Below are 16,995 nucleotides of genomic sequence, written 5' to 3'. Positions count from 1 at the left end.
GGGGGGACCTTAATGCCCATGATTTTGGAATGAGATGTTCGACGAGCAGGTGTCCACATACTTTTGGTAATGTGGTGAAGCTTCTTTGCGAAGAGCAACTTCTCAAGCAAGAATGTTGCTAGAACTGTCTGGGAGTGGGGAGGGGAAAACTGAAAATGAGTTATTTTTGGCAGAGAGGTTTGGAACTCTCTTCTTTCTTATTGGTATATTAACTAAATTACTGCCTGGTGAGGCAGGCCAAAACTCTATCCCAACAAAAAAAGTCAGAAATGTCAGGAAGTCTTTTCAAACAGCTCTTACACTAAAAGGGCATTATCACCATTTTCACAATTTGACAGTATTATTCCAAGCTCATAGGATGGAAATATAAACTGAGTGTACAAACATTAAGGACACCTTCCTAATATTGAGTTGCGCCCCCCACTTTTGCCATGAAAATGAATTGGGCCATGGACTCTATAAGGTGTCGAAAGCATTCCACAGGGATGCTGGCCCATGTTGACTCCAATGATTTTCACAGTTAGGTCAACTGGATGTCCTTTGGGTGGTGGAACATTATTGATACACATGGGAAACTGTTGTGCATGAAAAATCCAGCAGAGTTGCAGTTCTTGACACAAACCGTTGTGTCTGGCACATACTGTACCCCTTTAAAAAGGCACTTAAGAATTTTGTCTTGCCCATTCACCCTCAATGGCACACATACACAATCCATGTCTCACTTTTCTCAAGGCTTAAAAATCATTCTCTAACCTCTCCTCCCCTTCATCTATACTGATTGAAGTGGATTTAACAAGTGACATCAATAAGGGATCATAGCTTTCACCTGTATTAACATGGTCAGTCTATGTCATGGAAAGAGCAGGTGTCATTAATGTTTTGTATGCTCAGTGTATATAAAACACAGGGAAATCACAATTTTGACTGCAGTGGGCCTTTAAACAAACTTCTTATTTTTTTTTTTATCCCAGAGCCTCAATTCATCTGAACAAAAACAACAAGAGAGGATGAAAAATCAACTTTAATTGATAAGATTGGGAATCAATGTTGCATGAATCCCTGGCAGCAGACGTTTAAAGACAACCTCACTAATTAAATCAAGTGTAAGCGATATTCTCCTCCTGATTGATGATAATCCGGCTGTTTGTTTATGCCAGGCCGTAATAACCTAATGGCCTGCTTTATTTGCCGTGACCACAGAGGCATCCTACAGCTTCATCATCCCTGCCCTTTCCAGCAGCCCTGGAAGGTCATGATTCTGTCCAGCTGGGCCCAACCATGAGCGAGGGGCTGAAGAAGGGGGAACCTGGGACTAACGGAGTGGAGGGACCCAATTAATGTCCAAAAGAGCCCTCAGCGACAGAAGAGCTGAACCGTGGAGAATCACACACACATTGCCTGGATGCTGCTGCTCATGATCTACAGCTGATGTAGAACAAACAACGGCCAGAGAAAGACTCTTATACTGGTGAGCAGATGTCTGAATTGGATTTTCCTGATAGTTGGATGTTTAGAAATTGTATTCCTTCCCTGAGAGGGGGGCATTGACCAATAGGAAGATCAGTACAATTAATAAATGCTTTAAGGGGCTGTGTATATGAAACAAATGTGTATAAGCCATAATGAATGGCTACAGTACAGTTGGGTATTGCAGTACCTGCAGTGCCTGAGTAATCAGCAATAGTCAGCGGGTATCCATCGTCATCAGGGTCAACAGAGAACAGTCCCACTCCAAAGGCTCCATACTGGGCGAAGGCTGTGCTGTTCTCAAAGTCCTCCAGGTCAATGCGCAGTTCGTAGTTGGCTTGGATGGTCAGGGCATGCATCCTCTTCAAACCTGAGTTTGAAGACAGAGGAGAGGCTAGTCATGATCTGACCTGAACAGCTGTGATTAACACTAGAACCGCTAAAGTTCATGAGTTGAAAAACATTATTACTCTGTCCTTTTTGAAGTCATGCCCCCTCCGTTCTTGACTTTCCATAAATACATCTATATAACACGCCGTCGGTGTATCTTAATATTACAAACAGAACTGGAGTTATAACCAGTTTTAGGAGGGCATGTCATTTCTGAATGGTTTCCCCCCCATTGCCTCTCCTTCTCCAGACAGTTGAATGTGCAGTGCCCAGCTGATAATCACCCTGATAATTGCCTCGAAACTGAACATAAACTATATCGAAACTAATTCCACACATATCACAACAGATAAAATAAATGAAGTATGATGGGGACGGAGAAAGGGGGTGAATTGGTGAGTTAATGAGCGAGGGGAAGCGAACGATGCATGATAATGTAATCACCAATTGAAGAACAGGGTGGGTCATTCTATTGTATTGATCTGTTCTAATTATAATCTCAAAATGGTATGTACTCTATCAGTTCACCGAATCCAAACAGTCTTATCCGTCGGATCTGGACTACTTGGAGTGGGCTACACAGTGAGAGCATGCGTAATTGTACATGTTGAACGGCTTTCAATATCTGGGAAAAAAATCCACATCGGGCAGCAGTTGAGCAAGTGTTGGAGAATGTAGTGATGAGGCTTGTGGAACCTTATGTTGACAAAGGGTGAAATGTCACCATGGACAATTTCTTCACTTTCACTGTCATTGGCGAACAAGTTGCTTGCAAATAACAAGCCTAGTCGGCACCATGAACAAAGTGAGTCGCTCCCTCCCTCCCTCCGTGCAAAATAAGCCACCTGCACAGCTGTTGTACTCCACAAAGGTGCTGAAGAACGACAAGACAACAATAAAGAGAGAACTGTAGACTTACGCAGTACAACCAAACAAAGGTATATCAAAGTGTGTCAAGCAAGTGAAAGTTACGAAGATTTGTCTCAACTGTTAAGATAAGGGATAACAGCTAAATTAAATCCAACTGATGCCATTGTGTGAAGACGAACACAATGTATGCACGAGCTGACAATAATTGCCTATATTCATTCTAATGCCATTATTGCTTTTGTGACGATTTTTGCTATTTACCAAGGCCACTTGGTGCATATATTACTGTTTAGGCAACTGATGTTTTCATAATTTGACCGCACATCTTGCTGGCCGTGCGTCTTGGTGGTTGGGGTATTTTTTTTATTTTGACATTATAAAAAGAAGCTGTTACTGTGTTCCAACACATATGCTTTCTGTTTCATAGTTGTAACAAAGGCACTCCACGAATACAATTGATGGAACACTTGAATTTGGGTGTTTTTTGTGTTTCTTTGTTTTTAGTATAGCCTACAGTAACATAAAAACGAATGAAAATGCTATTGTTATTTGAAAAAAAAAAAAATTGTATTCTAATGTTACCCAAGGCCTACATAAACACAACCAAATTATTACAATGTATTAATTACACTGTTAGAATTTGCAATTATTGTCAGCTCATGCTTACATTGTGTTCATCTTCATGCAATGGTAGAACTAGGTTTGGAAAAATGAAGCGCTTACATAACTTTCCATCACTGAACCATTACAAAGCACAGTAACCAACTTTTTGGGTGTTTCGGACTAAACTTTCATAGAGTTAGCCATTAGTTTGATAAATTGTGCCCCTGGGATCCCAGTCATGCTGTCAGCCATCGTGGGCAGCGATAGTTAAAGACTAGGCATCTGACAGCCAGAGGCAAGGGTGCTGTAGAGGGGCAACGCACTCTTGGATCAATAGCTCCAGGGGGACCTTATTCCAAGCAGAAAAGAGAGATGAGGCTTTACACCACCATTCCCCCCTCTTTCTCTGCAAGTGCTGTATATGGGTTCTTGGTAAGGAACTACTGTGCTCTGCCTCATATGAATTCTCTTTGTAGGCCATAGACTGGTGTATGTGCTGTACCACCAGGACAGAAAATCAATAGGCCAGGAGTTTTTGCCGCTGCTAAGCCAAGCATGCTACGTTTCTACAACTGTTGTCGACAGTTGTGGAATACCTTGTATGGTTCCTACAAGTGAATCTCCACTGCAGGTGGCCACATTAGTTTTTACTGACTGCTTCTTGCTGTTTCAAATGCTTAGCAGATGCTATAGGATCATTAGACAGACAGCCAGTGAGGATAACATTTAGGAGAAAGTCACGATTAACATTAATCACAGAATTACCGATAATGCTCTATATTTACTCTGTCCTTGCTGTGCTATGGTACGATGGTCTCAAATACCAGAAATAGCTAATGTTTTCACACAGACTTCTTGGAACGCATTGCTAGCACGGTGATTGACCAATTTACTTCAGGGCTGCTGAAGGAGTGTCTAAATCGATTTTAGATTAAGTTAAACTCCAAAAGGTTCAGCACTCGAGAATGACCTTAATACGACAGTGTGACTGGGCATGGAGAACCACACCAAGTAATCGCGCTACACCCTAACCTGCCCCCCTCCCGGTGCAGAGAGACACAGTTCAAACAGCGGGTTCCGCTTGATAGGCTCCTCCCAGCAGCCGGCACATCGCCATAGTACATCATCAGGCATAAACAGTGTTGTTTAATGGGTTACTTTTACAGCAAATACATGGGCTATTTACACTGGAAGGTCATCATTACAGTCTCGACAATGGCACCCAGAGATGCAACGGTGTGCCCACTCGTCCACCTGTATCAATAGAATGAGAGGGGTTTCCCTCACACGGGGCACCATTTGTATAGGGAATGTTCCTTTTTGTAAGGGTGTGTTACGATCATATAATAAATTAATACATTATTAATTATGAGATACACTATACAATACCAGTCAAAAGTTTGGACAAGGGTTTTTCTTTCTTTTTACTATTTTCTACATTGAAGGAACCAAGAAAGTGTTAACCTGTTTAGGATAAGGCGGCAGTATTTTCACGGCCGAATAAAAAAACGTACCCGATTTAATCTGGTTATTACTCCTGCCCAGAAACTAGAATATGCATATAATTGTTTGATTTGGATAGAAAACACCCTAAAGTTTCTCAAACCGTTTGAATGGTGTCTGTGAGTATAACAGAACTCATATGGCAGGCCAAAACCTGAGAAGATTCTAAACAGGAAGTGCCCTCTCTGACCATTTCTTGCCCTTCTAAAGCCTCTTTTTCGAAAACAGAGGATCTCTGCTGTAACGTGACATTTTCTAAGACTCCCATAGGCTCTCAGAAGGCGCCAGAACGTTGAATGATGACTCTGCAGTCCCTGGCTGAAAAACAGTAGCGCATTTGGATAGTGGTCGATCTGAGAACAATGAAACGGGCGCGCGCATGCACGTGAAGAGTCCATTTTACATTTTCAGTCTTTGAACGAAAACAACATCGCCCGGTCAGAATATTATCGCTATTTTACGAGAAAAATGAGAGACACAGTACTGTAACCAGCCACTACCCAAACGCGCTACTTTTTTTCAGCCAGAGCCTGCAAAGCCACGATTCAGCTTTTTACCGCCTTCTGAGAGCCTATGGCAGCCGTAGGAAGTGTCACGGGACAGCTAAGATACTCACTCTTCAATAAACAGAGACAAGAAGAACGACACCTTGTCAGACAGGCCACTTCCTGCCTGAAACCTTGTCAGGTTTTTGCCTGCCATATGTGTTCTGTTATACTCACAGACACCATTCAAACAGTTTTAGAAACTTTAGGGTGTTTTCTATCCACATCTACTAATTATATGCATATTCTAGTTTCTGGGCAGGAGTAATAACCAGATTAAATCGGGTACGTTTTTTTATCCGGCCGTGAAAATACTGCCGCCTTATCCTAAACAGGTTAACTTGCTTAGAAAATACAAACTAGCTCTTTGCAGATGTAAGAAACACAAACTAATATTGTAATTATGGAACACTTGTGGATTTATATTAAGATCAAATTGGAAACAACATTGTTGTCATCAACATTGTTGCATGTGCTGCATTGACCATGCAGACTAAACGGACTTGTCTCGTGGTCAAGCAACAACAAATACGCTCCTTGAGTGACACGGGGTGGGGCTAGGTCTGTGTGGAAAGTGGCGTGGAGATAGAGAGAGTGGAGATGGATGACTCAAATAGCAGAGTAAACTATAAAAATGGATGTTACACACGGCATATCACATTTTACAAACCAAACATTCAAATAACATTATAGAAGGTAAAGTAAAAACCCAAACCGGTCCGTGCATCAATACTGGTATATAGTAAAATACGATATATTGCCCAGACCTAGATCCCAGTGGAGTTGCAATGATCATGAGAACGGTGAGGAATCAGCCCTGACCTACACGGAAGGATCTTGTCAATGATCTCAAGGCAGCTGGGACCATAGTCACCAAGAAAACAATTGGTAACACACTACACCGTGAAGGACTGAAATCCTGCAGCGCCCACAAGGTCCCCCTACTCAAGAAAGAACATATACATGCCCGTCTGAAGTTTGCCAATGAACATCTGAATGATTCAGAGGAAAACTGGGTGAAAGTGTTGTGGTCAGATGAGACCAAAATGGAGCTCTTTGGCATCAACTCAACTCGCCGTGTTTGGAGGAGGAGGAATGCTGCCTATGACCCCAAGAACACCATCTCCACCGTCAAACATGGAGGTGGAAACATTATGCTTTGGGGGTGTTTTTCTGCTAAGGGGACAGGACAACTTCATCGCATCAAAGGGACGATGGACGGGGCCATGTACCGTCAAATCTTTGGTGAGAACCTCCTTCCCTCAGCCAGGGCATTGAAAATGGGTCGTGGATGGGTATTCCAGCATGACAATGACCCAAAACACACGGCCAAGGCAACAAAGGAGTGGCTCAAGAAGAAGCACATTAAGGTCCTGGAGTGGCCTAGCCAGTCTCCAGACCTTAATACCATAGAAAATCTGTGGAGGGAGCTGAAGGTTCGAGTTGCCAAACGTCAGCCTCAAAACCTTAATGACTTGGAGAAGATCTGCAAAGAGGAGTGGGACAAAATCCCTCCTGAGATGTGTGGAAACCTGGTGGCCAACTACAAGAAACGTCTGACCTCTGTGATTGCCAACAAGGGTTTTGCCACCAAGTACTAAGTCATGTTTTGCAGAGGGGTCAAATACTTATACTTATAACATTTTTGACATGCATTTTTCTGGATTTTTTTGCTGTTATTCTGTCTCTCACTGTTCAAATAAACCTACCATTAAAATTATAGACTGATCATTTCTTTGTCAGTGGGCAAACGTACAAAATCTGCAGGGGATTAAATACTTTTTTCCCTCACTGTAGGTATTCCTTTTGTCCAGGTGGGAAAGGGCAGTGTGGAGTGTGATTGAGATTGCGTCATCTGTGGATCTGTTGGGGCGATAGGCGAATTGGAGTGGGTCTAGGATATCTGGGATTATGCTATTGGTGGTCTGCTTGAACCATGTAGGTATTACAGACTCGGTCAGGGAGAGGTTGAAAATGTCAGTGAAGACACTTGCCAGTTGTTCCGCGCATGCATTGAGTACACATCCTTGTAATCGGTCTGGCCCCACGGCTTTGTTAATGTTGACCTGTTTAAAGGTCTTGCTCACATCGGCTACCGAGAGCGTTATTGCACGGTCGTCCGGAACAGCTGGTGCTCTCATTCATGCTTCAGTGTTGCTTGCCTCAAAGTGAGCATAAAAGTCATGGTTCGTCTGAGGGCGTAGCGGGATTTCTTATAAGCGTCCAGATTAGTCTCCTGCTTCTTCAAAGCGGCAGCTCCAGCCTTTAGCTCGATGCGGATGTTGCCTGTAATCCATGGCTTCTGGTTGGGATATGTACGTACGGTCACTGTGGGGACGACGTTGTCGACGCACTTATTGATGAAGCCAATGACTGAGGTGGTATACTCCTCAATGCCATTGGATGAATCCTGGAACATATTCCAGTATGTGCTAGAAAAACAGTCCTGTAGCGTAGCATCCGCGGCATCTGACCACTTCCCGTATTGAGTGAGTCACTGGTACTTCCTGTTTTAGTTTTTGCTTGTAAGCAGGAATCAGGAGGATACAATTATGGTCAGATTTTCCAAATTGATAGTGAGGGAGAGCTTTGAATGCATCTCTGTGTGTGGAGCAAAGGTGGTCTAGATTTTCTATTCCTTCGGTTGCACATGTGACATGCTGGTAGAAATGAGGTAAAGCACATTTAAGTTTGCCTGCATTAAAGTCCCCGGCCAATAATGTCAGATTGACCCGCACAGTTTAAACACACTCAAGACAGTCAAAGAATCAAGTAAAAACAGCCAAAACATTATTTTGTCTTGTCACACCTTTCAGAAAGAAGAAATTCAAGAACATTTGATTTAAAAAACTCTATATTTAAGAACTATTTGTTAAACATATTTCCTTTCTCACAAACAAGCATTTTCTGTTTGGAGCTCATTCTTGAGTGTCTGTGTCAGCGATCTGCTGCTCTCGCACCGAGAAGGAGATGCTTGGGAAAGCTCCTTTTCACCCAAACATAATAATAAAAGTGCAACCAGAACCAGTCAAAACAAAATACATCAAAGACACTTGTTTATTTTGGACCTGTGCAAATATCTATACACATGAAAGCCTCTGGGTCAAAATGACCCACAACATTATGTTTGTCTACAAAATCTACACACACATTCCACAACACATCAGTGTTCCCACATTTCGAAGTTAGGTGTCATGACCCTAAATGAGGAAAAGTAATTTAAGTTCATGGAGAAAAGTGACTGACAAGTGTATAAAATCAAGCACAGAGCCATGCAAATTCCATAGACAAACATTGGTAGTAGAATGGCCTGTACTGAAGAGCTCAGTGAGTTTCAAAGTGGCACCGTCATAGGATGCCACCTTTCCAACGAGTCAGTTTGTCAAATTTCTGCCCTGCTACAGTATAGCTGCCCCGGTCAACTGTAAGTGCTGTTATTGTGAAGTGGAAACGTCTAGGAGCAACAACGGCTCGGCCGAGAAGTGGTAGGCCACACAAGCTCACAGAACGGGACTGCCGAGTGCTGAAGCTCATAGCGTGTAATAATTGTCTATCTTTCGCGGTTGCAACACTAACTACCGAGTTCCATACTGCCTCTGGAAGCAACGTCAGAACAATAACTGTTCGCCGGGAGCTTCATGAAATGGGTTTCCATGGCCGGGCAGCTGCACACAAGCTTAAGTTCACCATGTGCAATGCCAAGCGTTGGCTGGATTGGTGTAAAGATCCCCGCCATTGGACTCTGGCGCAATGGAATTGCATTCTCTGGAGTGATGAATCACGCTTCACCATCTGGCAGTCCGACGGATGAATCTGGGTTTGTCGTATGGCAGGAGATTTCTACCTGCCCCAACTTATAGTGCCAACTGTAAAGTTTGGTGGAGGAGCAATAATGTTCTGGGGCTGTTTTTCATGGTTTGGGCTAGGCAACTTAGTTCCAGTGATGAGAAATCTTAACGCTTCAGCATAAAATTAAATTCTAGACGATTCTGTGCTTCCAACTTTGTGGCAACAGTTTGGGGAAGGCCCTTTCTTGTTTCTGCATGACAATACTCCCTTTCACAAAGCGAGGTCCATACAGAAATGGTTTGTCGAGATCGGTGTGGAAGAACTTGACTGGCCTGCACAGAGCCCTGACCTCAACCCCATCGAACACCTTTGGGATGAATTGGAACACCTACTGCGAGCCAGGTCTAATCCAACATCTGTGCCAAACCTCACTAATGCTCTTGTGACTGAATGGAATTAAGTTCCCGCAGCCATGTTCCAACATCTAGTGGAAAACCTTCCCAGAAGAGTAGAGGCTATTATAGCAGCAAAGGGTGGACCAACTCCATATTAATGCTCATGATTCTGGAATGAGATGTTCGACGAGCAGGTGTCCACATTTTTTTGGTCATGTAGTGTATATGAGATACTTTTACGACTCTCAACTATGGGACCCACCCACAAGCTGGAGCTGTACATGTTATCAGGGCATCATCCCTAATATGAAATCCTATGTACTAGCTTTGCCCCTGAAAGAATATGAACTAGAGCGGCTATTCCCAAACTGGGGCAATGCCATCGGGGGTATGCCAAATAAAAAGGTAATTCACATTTTCAAACAGTCCATTTCGATGTTCCAATGGGGCTATACATTTGGGTGATGTTTTTTTCTCGCCTGAGTAGCCTCTTATTTAAGTTTTTGGAGCGAGCATTATGATGACTTTCGAGTAGTAAGACATGTATAAAAGCAATAGATACCATTAATAAGAAGGGGCTAGAAGTGTCTTATATGTTGAGCTACCGAGTGGCTAGGACAGGCAAGCCCCACACTATTGTGGAGGACTTAATTCTTCCTGCTGCCGCGGATATGGCTTTGTCAATGCTGTGGGAAAAGGCCAAAAAAACTATACAGACAATGCCTCAAACAACACTGTTTCACAATGCATCAGTGACATGGCAGGAGATGTTTTGAAACAATTACTGCTTCGCATAGAAGACAGTGAATTCTATGTATTACAGCTGGATGAGTCAACAGATGTGGTGGACCTGGCACAGCTCCTGTTATATGTTCGTTACGTTTATGGGGGGTCAATTAAGGAAGACATCCTCTTCTGCAAACTATTGGAAACCAGGACAACAGGAGAGGATATTTTTAAAGTACTGGACAGCATTGTGACATCAAATGGACTTTGGTGGTCAAGATGTGTTGGTATCTGTACTGATGGCGCAAAAGCCATGTTTGAGAGACATAGTGGAGTGGTAACGCGTGTGCAAGCAGTTGCTCCCGACACCACTTGGGTACACGGAAGCATCCACCGAGAGGCTCTTGCTGCCAACGGAAAGCTTGACAGCTTGAAAGACGTTTTGCACACTCAATGAAAATGGTGTAACTTTGTTAAAGCAAAGCCCCTGAACTCTTGTGTATTTTCTGCATTTTGCAATGATATGGGCAGCGACCATGTAACACTTTTACAACATACAGAAGTGTGCTGGTTATCATGGGGCAAAGTATTGACACGTTATTTTGAATTGAGAGACGAGCTTAAAGTTTTCTTTACTGGCCATAATTTTCACTTGTCTGACCGTTTGTATGATGTCGAGTTTCTCACATGACTGGCCTATCTGGGTGATGTTTTTTCTCGCCTGAATGATCGTAATCTAGGATTACAGGGACTCTCCGCAACTATATTCAATGTGCGGGACAAAATTGAGGCGATGATTAAGAAGTTGGAGCTCTTCTCTGTCTGCATTACCAAGGACAACACACAGGTGTTTCCATCATTGTATGATTTTTTGTTTGCAAATGAACTCAAGCTTACGGACAATGTCAAATGTGATATAGCGAAGCACCAGGGTGAGCTGGATGTGCAATTACGCAGGTGCTATCCCGAAATGGATGATACAAACAACTGGATTTGTTATCCCTTTCATGTCCTGCCTCCAGTCCACTTACCGATATGTGAACAATTGAGCTTAATCAAAATTGCAAGAAGCGGTTCTATGAACATTTAATTGAATCAGAAGCCACTGTCACGATCGTCGTAAGAACTGGACCAAGGCGCAGCGTACGTAGCGTTCCACATCTTTATTATAAAGTGAAACTTCAGCACAAACAAAACAATAAAGAACAAACAAAACGTGACGTTCTGGAGTGCTCACATGCAACTACACAAAAACAAAACAAGATCCCACAAAACACAGTGGGGAAATGGCTGCCTAAATATGATCCCCAATCAGAGACAACGATAAACAGCTGCCTCTGATTGGGAACCATACCAGGCCAACATAGAAATAGAACAACCTAGATTACCCACCCTAGTCACACCCCGACCTAACCAACATAGAGAATAAAAGGCTCTCCATGGTCAGGGCGTGACAGCCACTGCCAGATTTCTGGATAGGGCTACACATAGAGTATCCTACAGGCACAGACTGTGTTTGGGTTATTTTTAAGACTGAGACTCTCTCCAATACAACCCAGCATTGCAGAGTTATGTGCATCCTTTCAAGCACACCCTTCTCATTCACCTATGGTGAGTTACTCACAATTTTTTATGAACAAATAAGGTTTTGTATGTAAAATGGCTAAATAAATGATTTGTTCCCTGGTCCTATAAGAGCTCTTTGTCACTTCCTACGAGCCAGGTTGTATCGTATAGTGTATCGTATCATGTGAGTGTGGCAGGCTTACAGAAGCCATGGATTGCAGGCAACATCCGCATCAAGCTAAAGGCTAGAGCTGCTGCTTTCAAGTAGCAGGACACTAATCCGGATGAATATAAGCAATCCCGTTATGCCCTCAGACGAACCATGAAACAAGCAAAGCGTCAATACAGGATTAAGATTGAATCCTACTACACTGGCTCTGATGCTCGTCGGATGTGGCAGGGCTTGAAAACTGTTACGGACTACAAAAGGAAACCCAAAACGTGAGCTGCCCAGTGACGCGAGCCTACCAGACGAGCTAAATGCCTTTTATGCTCGCTTCGAGGCAAGCAACACTGAAGCATGCACGAGAGCACCAGCTGTTCTGGATGACTGTGTGACAACACTCTTGGTAGACGATGTGAGCAAGAACAGGTCAACATTCACAAAGCAGCGGGGCCAGACGGATTACCAAGACGTGTACTCAAAGCATGCGCGGACCAACTGGCAAGTGTCTTCACTGACATTTTCAACCTCTCCCTGACTGAATCTGTAATACCTACATGTTTCAAGCAGACCACCATTGTCCCTGTGCCCAAGGAAGCGAAGGTAACCTGCCTAAATTATTACCGCCTCGTAGCACTCACGTCAGTAGCCATGAAGTGCTTTGAAAGGCGTCTGCCACGCTGATCCTCAACACTGGGGCCCCTCAGGGGTGTGTACTTAGTCCCCTCTTGTACTCCCTGTTCACCCATGACTGCATGGCCAAACACGACTCCAACACCATCATTAAGTTTGCTGATGACACAACAGTGAATGATCACTGACAATGATGAGATGGCCTATAGGGAGGAGGTCAGAGAACTGGCAGTGTGGTACCAGGACAACAACCTCTCCCTCAATGTGAGGAAGACAAAGGAGCTGATCGTGGACTATAGGAAAAGGTGGGCTGAACAGGCCCCCATTAACATTGACTAGGCTGCTGTAGAGCGGGTCGAGAGTTTCAATTTCCTTGGTGTCCACATCACCAACAAACTATCATGGTCCAAGCACATCAAGACAGTCGTGAAGAGGGCATGACAAAACCTTTTCCCCCTCAGGAGACTGAAAATATTTGGCATGGGTCCCCAGATCCTCAAAATATCCTGACCGGTTGCATCACCGCCTGGTATAGCAACTGCTCGGCATCTGACCGTAAGGCGCTACAAAGGGTAGTGTGTACGGCCCAGTACATCACTGGGTCCAAGCTTCCTGCCATCCAGGACCTATATAATAGAAGGTGTCAGAGGAAAGCTCAATAAAATTGTCAGAGACTACAGACACCCAAATCATAGACTGTTTTCTCTGCTACCGCACGTCAATCGTTACCGGAGCTCAAAGTCTAGGACCAAAAGGCTCCTTAACAGCTTCTACCCCCAAGCCATAAGACTGCTGAACAATTAATCATATGGCCACTGGACTATTTACATTGACCCCTCCCCTCCATTTGTTTTGTACAATGCTGCTACTCACTGTTTATTATCTATGCATAGTCACTTCACCCCTACCTACATATACAAATTACAACAACTAACCTGTTCCCCCGCACACTGACTCGGGACCGGTACCCCCTGTATATAGCCTCGTTATTGTTATGTTATTGTGTTACTTTACATTTTTTCTTTCGTTTATTTGGTTAATATTTTCTTAACTCTTTTTGAACTGCACTGTTGGTTAAGAGCTTGTAAGTAAGCATTTCACAGTAACGTCTACATTTGTTGTATTTGGCGCATGTGACAAATAAAGTTTGATTTGAAAAACATTTGACAGTGCGCTCATCGTAGAGTTAGAGGGGTACGCAGCTAGAGGTTGAATGTTTGAAGGGGTACCGGACTATAAATATTTTGGGGACCACTGGACTTGAGAATTTGACATATCCCAAATACATACACTGTATTTTTAAGACACCCACAGATAACCCAGTAAATACAGTAAATGAACCAGCACAGCCTTCAATGTCCTCTCTGGGTGAACTTGTGTGGTTGTCAGTGTTGTTGACACAAACCCTCTTTGATACTCATGCCTTTTTAGGCATTGATCGCTGCTACTCCCTGATAATCCCTCTGCAGGGAGCAGTTTTCAGAGATTCTGACATTCTCCCGAGCCTGCAGATCACAGGGAACAGGAGAACAACACCGTAGGCAAACAGCTTGCCTATTCTGGAATCTGTTGTCTTAGTTTTGGGCAACTACACTGTGTTGTTTGTGCCTTTAAATATGTGCTGAATTCACTGCCTATTTCATCAAACAGACACATGGTTGGAATCCTTATTGAATGATAAGCTAAGGGATGACTGGATATGTGAAACTGTGGAGCTCAAGGATATCTTAGACAATATGCATGGTGCACAAATGCACACAGTGATGTGGGACTGTCTGTATACACTGAGCGGTACAAAACATTAAGAAAACCTTCCTAATATTGAGTTGCAGCCACCCCCACCATTTGCCGTAAAATCAAATCAAATTGTATTTGTCACATGCGCCGAATACAACAGATGAAGACCTTACAGGGAAATGCTTACTTACAAGCCCTAAACCAACAATGCAGTTTTAAGTGTTAAGTAAAACATAGATGCAAACAGTCTGGGTAGCGATTTGATTAGCTGTTCAGGAGTCTTATTGCTTGTGGGTAGAAGCTGTTAAGAAGCCTCTTGGACCTAAACTTGGCGCTCTGGTACCGCTTGCCGTGCGGTAGCAGATAGAACAGTCTATGTCTAAGGTGGCTGGAGTCTTTGACAAATTTTAGGGCCTTCCTCTGACACCACCTAGTATAGAGGTCCTGGATGGCAGGAAGCTTGGCCCCAGTGATGTACTGGGCCATACGCACTACCCTCTGTAGTGCCTAGTGGTCGAAGGCCGAGCAGTTGCCATAACAGTCAGTGATACAACCAGTCAGGATGCTCTCGATGGTGCAGCTGTATAACTTTTTGATGATCTTTTCAGTCTCCTGAGGGAGAATAGGTGTTGTCGTGCTCTCTTCACAACTGTCTTGGTGTGTTTGGACCATGATAGTATGTTGGTGATGTGGACACCAAGGAACTTGAAGCTCTCAACCTGCTCCACTACAGCCCCGTCGATGAGAATGGGGGCACACTCGGTCCTTATTTTTCTGTAGTCAACAATCATCTCCTTTGTCTTGATCACGTTGAGGGGAGAGGTTGTATCCTGGCACCACACGGCCAGGTCTCTGACCTCCTCCCTATAGGCCGTCTCATTGTTGTCGGTGATCAGGCCTACCACTGTTGTGTCGTCTGCAAACTTAATGAAGGTGTTGAAGTCGTGCCTGGCCATGCAGTCATGGGTGAACAGGGAGTACAGGAGGGGACTTAGCACACACCCCTGAGGGGCCCCCGTGTTGAGGATCAGCGTGTCAGATGTGTTGTTACCTACCCTTACCATCTGGGGGCGGCCGGTCAGGAAGTCCAGGATCCAGTTGCAGAGGGAGGGGTTTTGTCCCAGGGTCCTTAGCTTAGTGATGAGCCTTGAGGGCACTGTGGTGTTGAACGCTGAGCTGTAGTCAATGAACAGCATTCTCATGTAGGTGTTCCTTTTGTTCAGGTGGGAAAGGGCAGTGTGGAGTGCAATAGAGAATGCATCATCTGTGGATCTGTTGGGGCGGTTTGCAAATTGGAGTAGGTCTAGGGTTTCTGGGATAATGGTGTTGATGTGAGCCATGACCAGCCGTTTAAAACACTTCATGGCTACAGACAGAGTGCTACGGGTCGGTAGTCATTTAGGCAGATACCTTAGTGTTCTTGGGCACATGGACTATGGTGGTCGGCTTGAAACATGTTGGTATTACAGACTCAGTAATGGGCAGGTTGAAAATGTCAGTGCAGACACTTGCCAGTTGGTCAGCGGATGCTCGGAGTACACGTCCTGGTAATCCATCCGGCCCCATGGCCTTGTGAATGTTGACCTGCTTAAAGGTCTTACTCACATCGGCTACGGAGAGCGTGATCACACAGTCATCCGGAACAGCTGATGCTCTCATGCATGCTTCAGTGTTGCTTGCCTCGAAGCGAGCATAGAAGTCATTTGGTTCATCTGGTAGGCTCATGTCACTGGGCAGCTCGCGGCTGTGCTTCCAGAACAGTCTCAATTCATTGGGGTATGGACTACAAGGCAGTGTTTCCTCTGCATTCATTTAAATGTGGCGCTCTGCCATGGCAGAATCATTGCCGCTACACCAAAAGAAACATTCTATTTATACCAAACATAGTTTCAATAAAGTTCTGTAAAGCACATTCACTTTTCTTGGTAATAGATAATCTGTCTTGGTTCAACCCAGTTCTGAAGGTTATTTAGCTCTGTGAGCTGTGGTAGGCAGCCTGCAACTCAAGGAACACAGCGTGCCAGTGACCAGTGTGCGAGCGACCAGTGCTCAATACAGACGCTCTGCGGCGCAAAACACAATTCACTTGAATCACCTCAGAGTGCTCCTGCCTGAGGAACTGCAAGAAAGGTATGTTAGCATGTTTGTTTGACTAATGTTAGCTTGCCAACTAGTTAACTACATAAGCTAGCTATAACCTAAACACTCTACTAACGTAATTTAGATCTATCATATTGTTGCCACAATTGTAACGGCAGTTAGCTATCCAATATCCACAAGTATGTTGATGATAGAAACATAGTTATCCTGTTATGGCTAGGGGGCAGTATTTTCACGGCTGGATAAAAAACGTACCCGATTTAATCTGGTTACCACTCCTACCCAGTAACTAGAATATGTATATACTTATTACATATGGATAGAAAACACCCTAAAGTTTCTAAAACTGTTTGAATGGTGTCTGTGAGTATAACAGAACTCATTTGGCAGGCAAAAACCTGACAAGGTTTCAGGCAGGAAGTGGCCTGTCTGACAAGGTGTCGTTCTTCTTGTCTCTGTTTATTGAAGAGTGAGGATCTTAGCTGTCCCGTGACACTTCCTACGGCTG

General features: G+C 44.0%; 1 protein-coding gene across 1 annotated transcript in view; it reads right to left on the bottom strand.

Annotated features, from left to right (window-relative positions):
- Positions 1-16,995, bottom strand: part of LOC106580129 (fibrinogen C domain-containing protein 1) — a 229,272-nt gene that overhangs the window by 7,488 nt on the left and 204,789 nt on the right. Inside the window, exon 6 of the mRNA XM_014160835.3 lies at positions 1,658-1,837. Coding sequence (XP_014016310.2) covers positions 1,658-1,837 — 180 coding nt within the window. The remainder of the gene's footprint in view (positions 1-1,657; positions 1,838-16,995) is intronic.

Source organism: Salmo salar, chromosome 20 (genome assembly GCF_965601325.2).
Source record: "Salmo salar chromosome 20, fSalSal1, whole genome shotgun sequence".
Lineage (NCBI taxonomy): Eukaryota > Metazoa > Chordata > Actinopteri > Salmoniformes > Salmonidae > Salmo > Salmo salar.
Note: the sequence above shows the minus strand (reverse complement) of the source record. Positions and strands in the feature narration are given on the sequence as shown.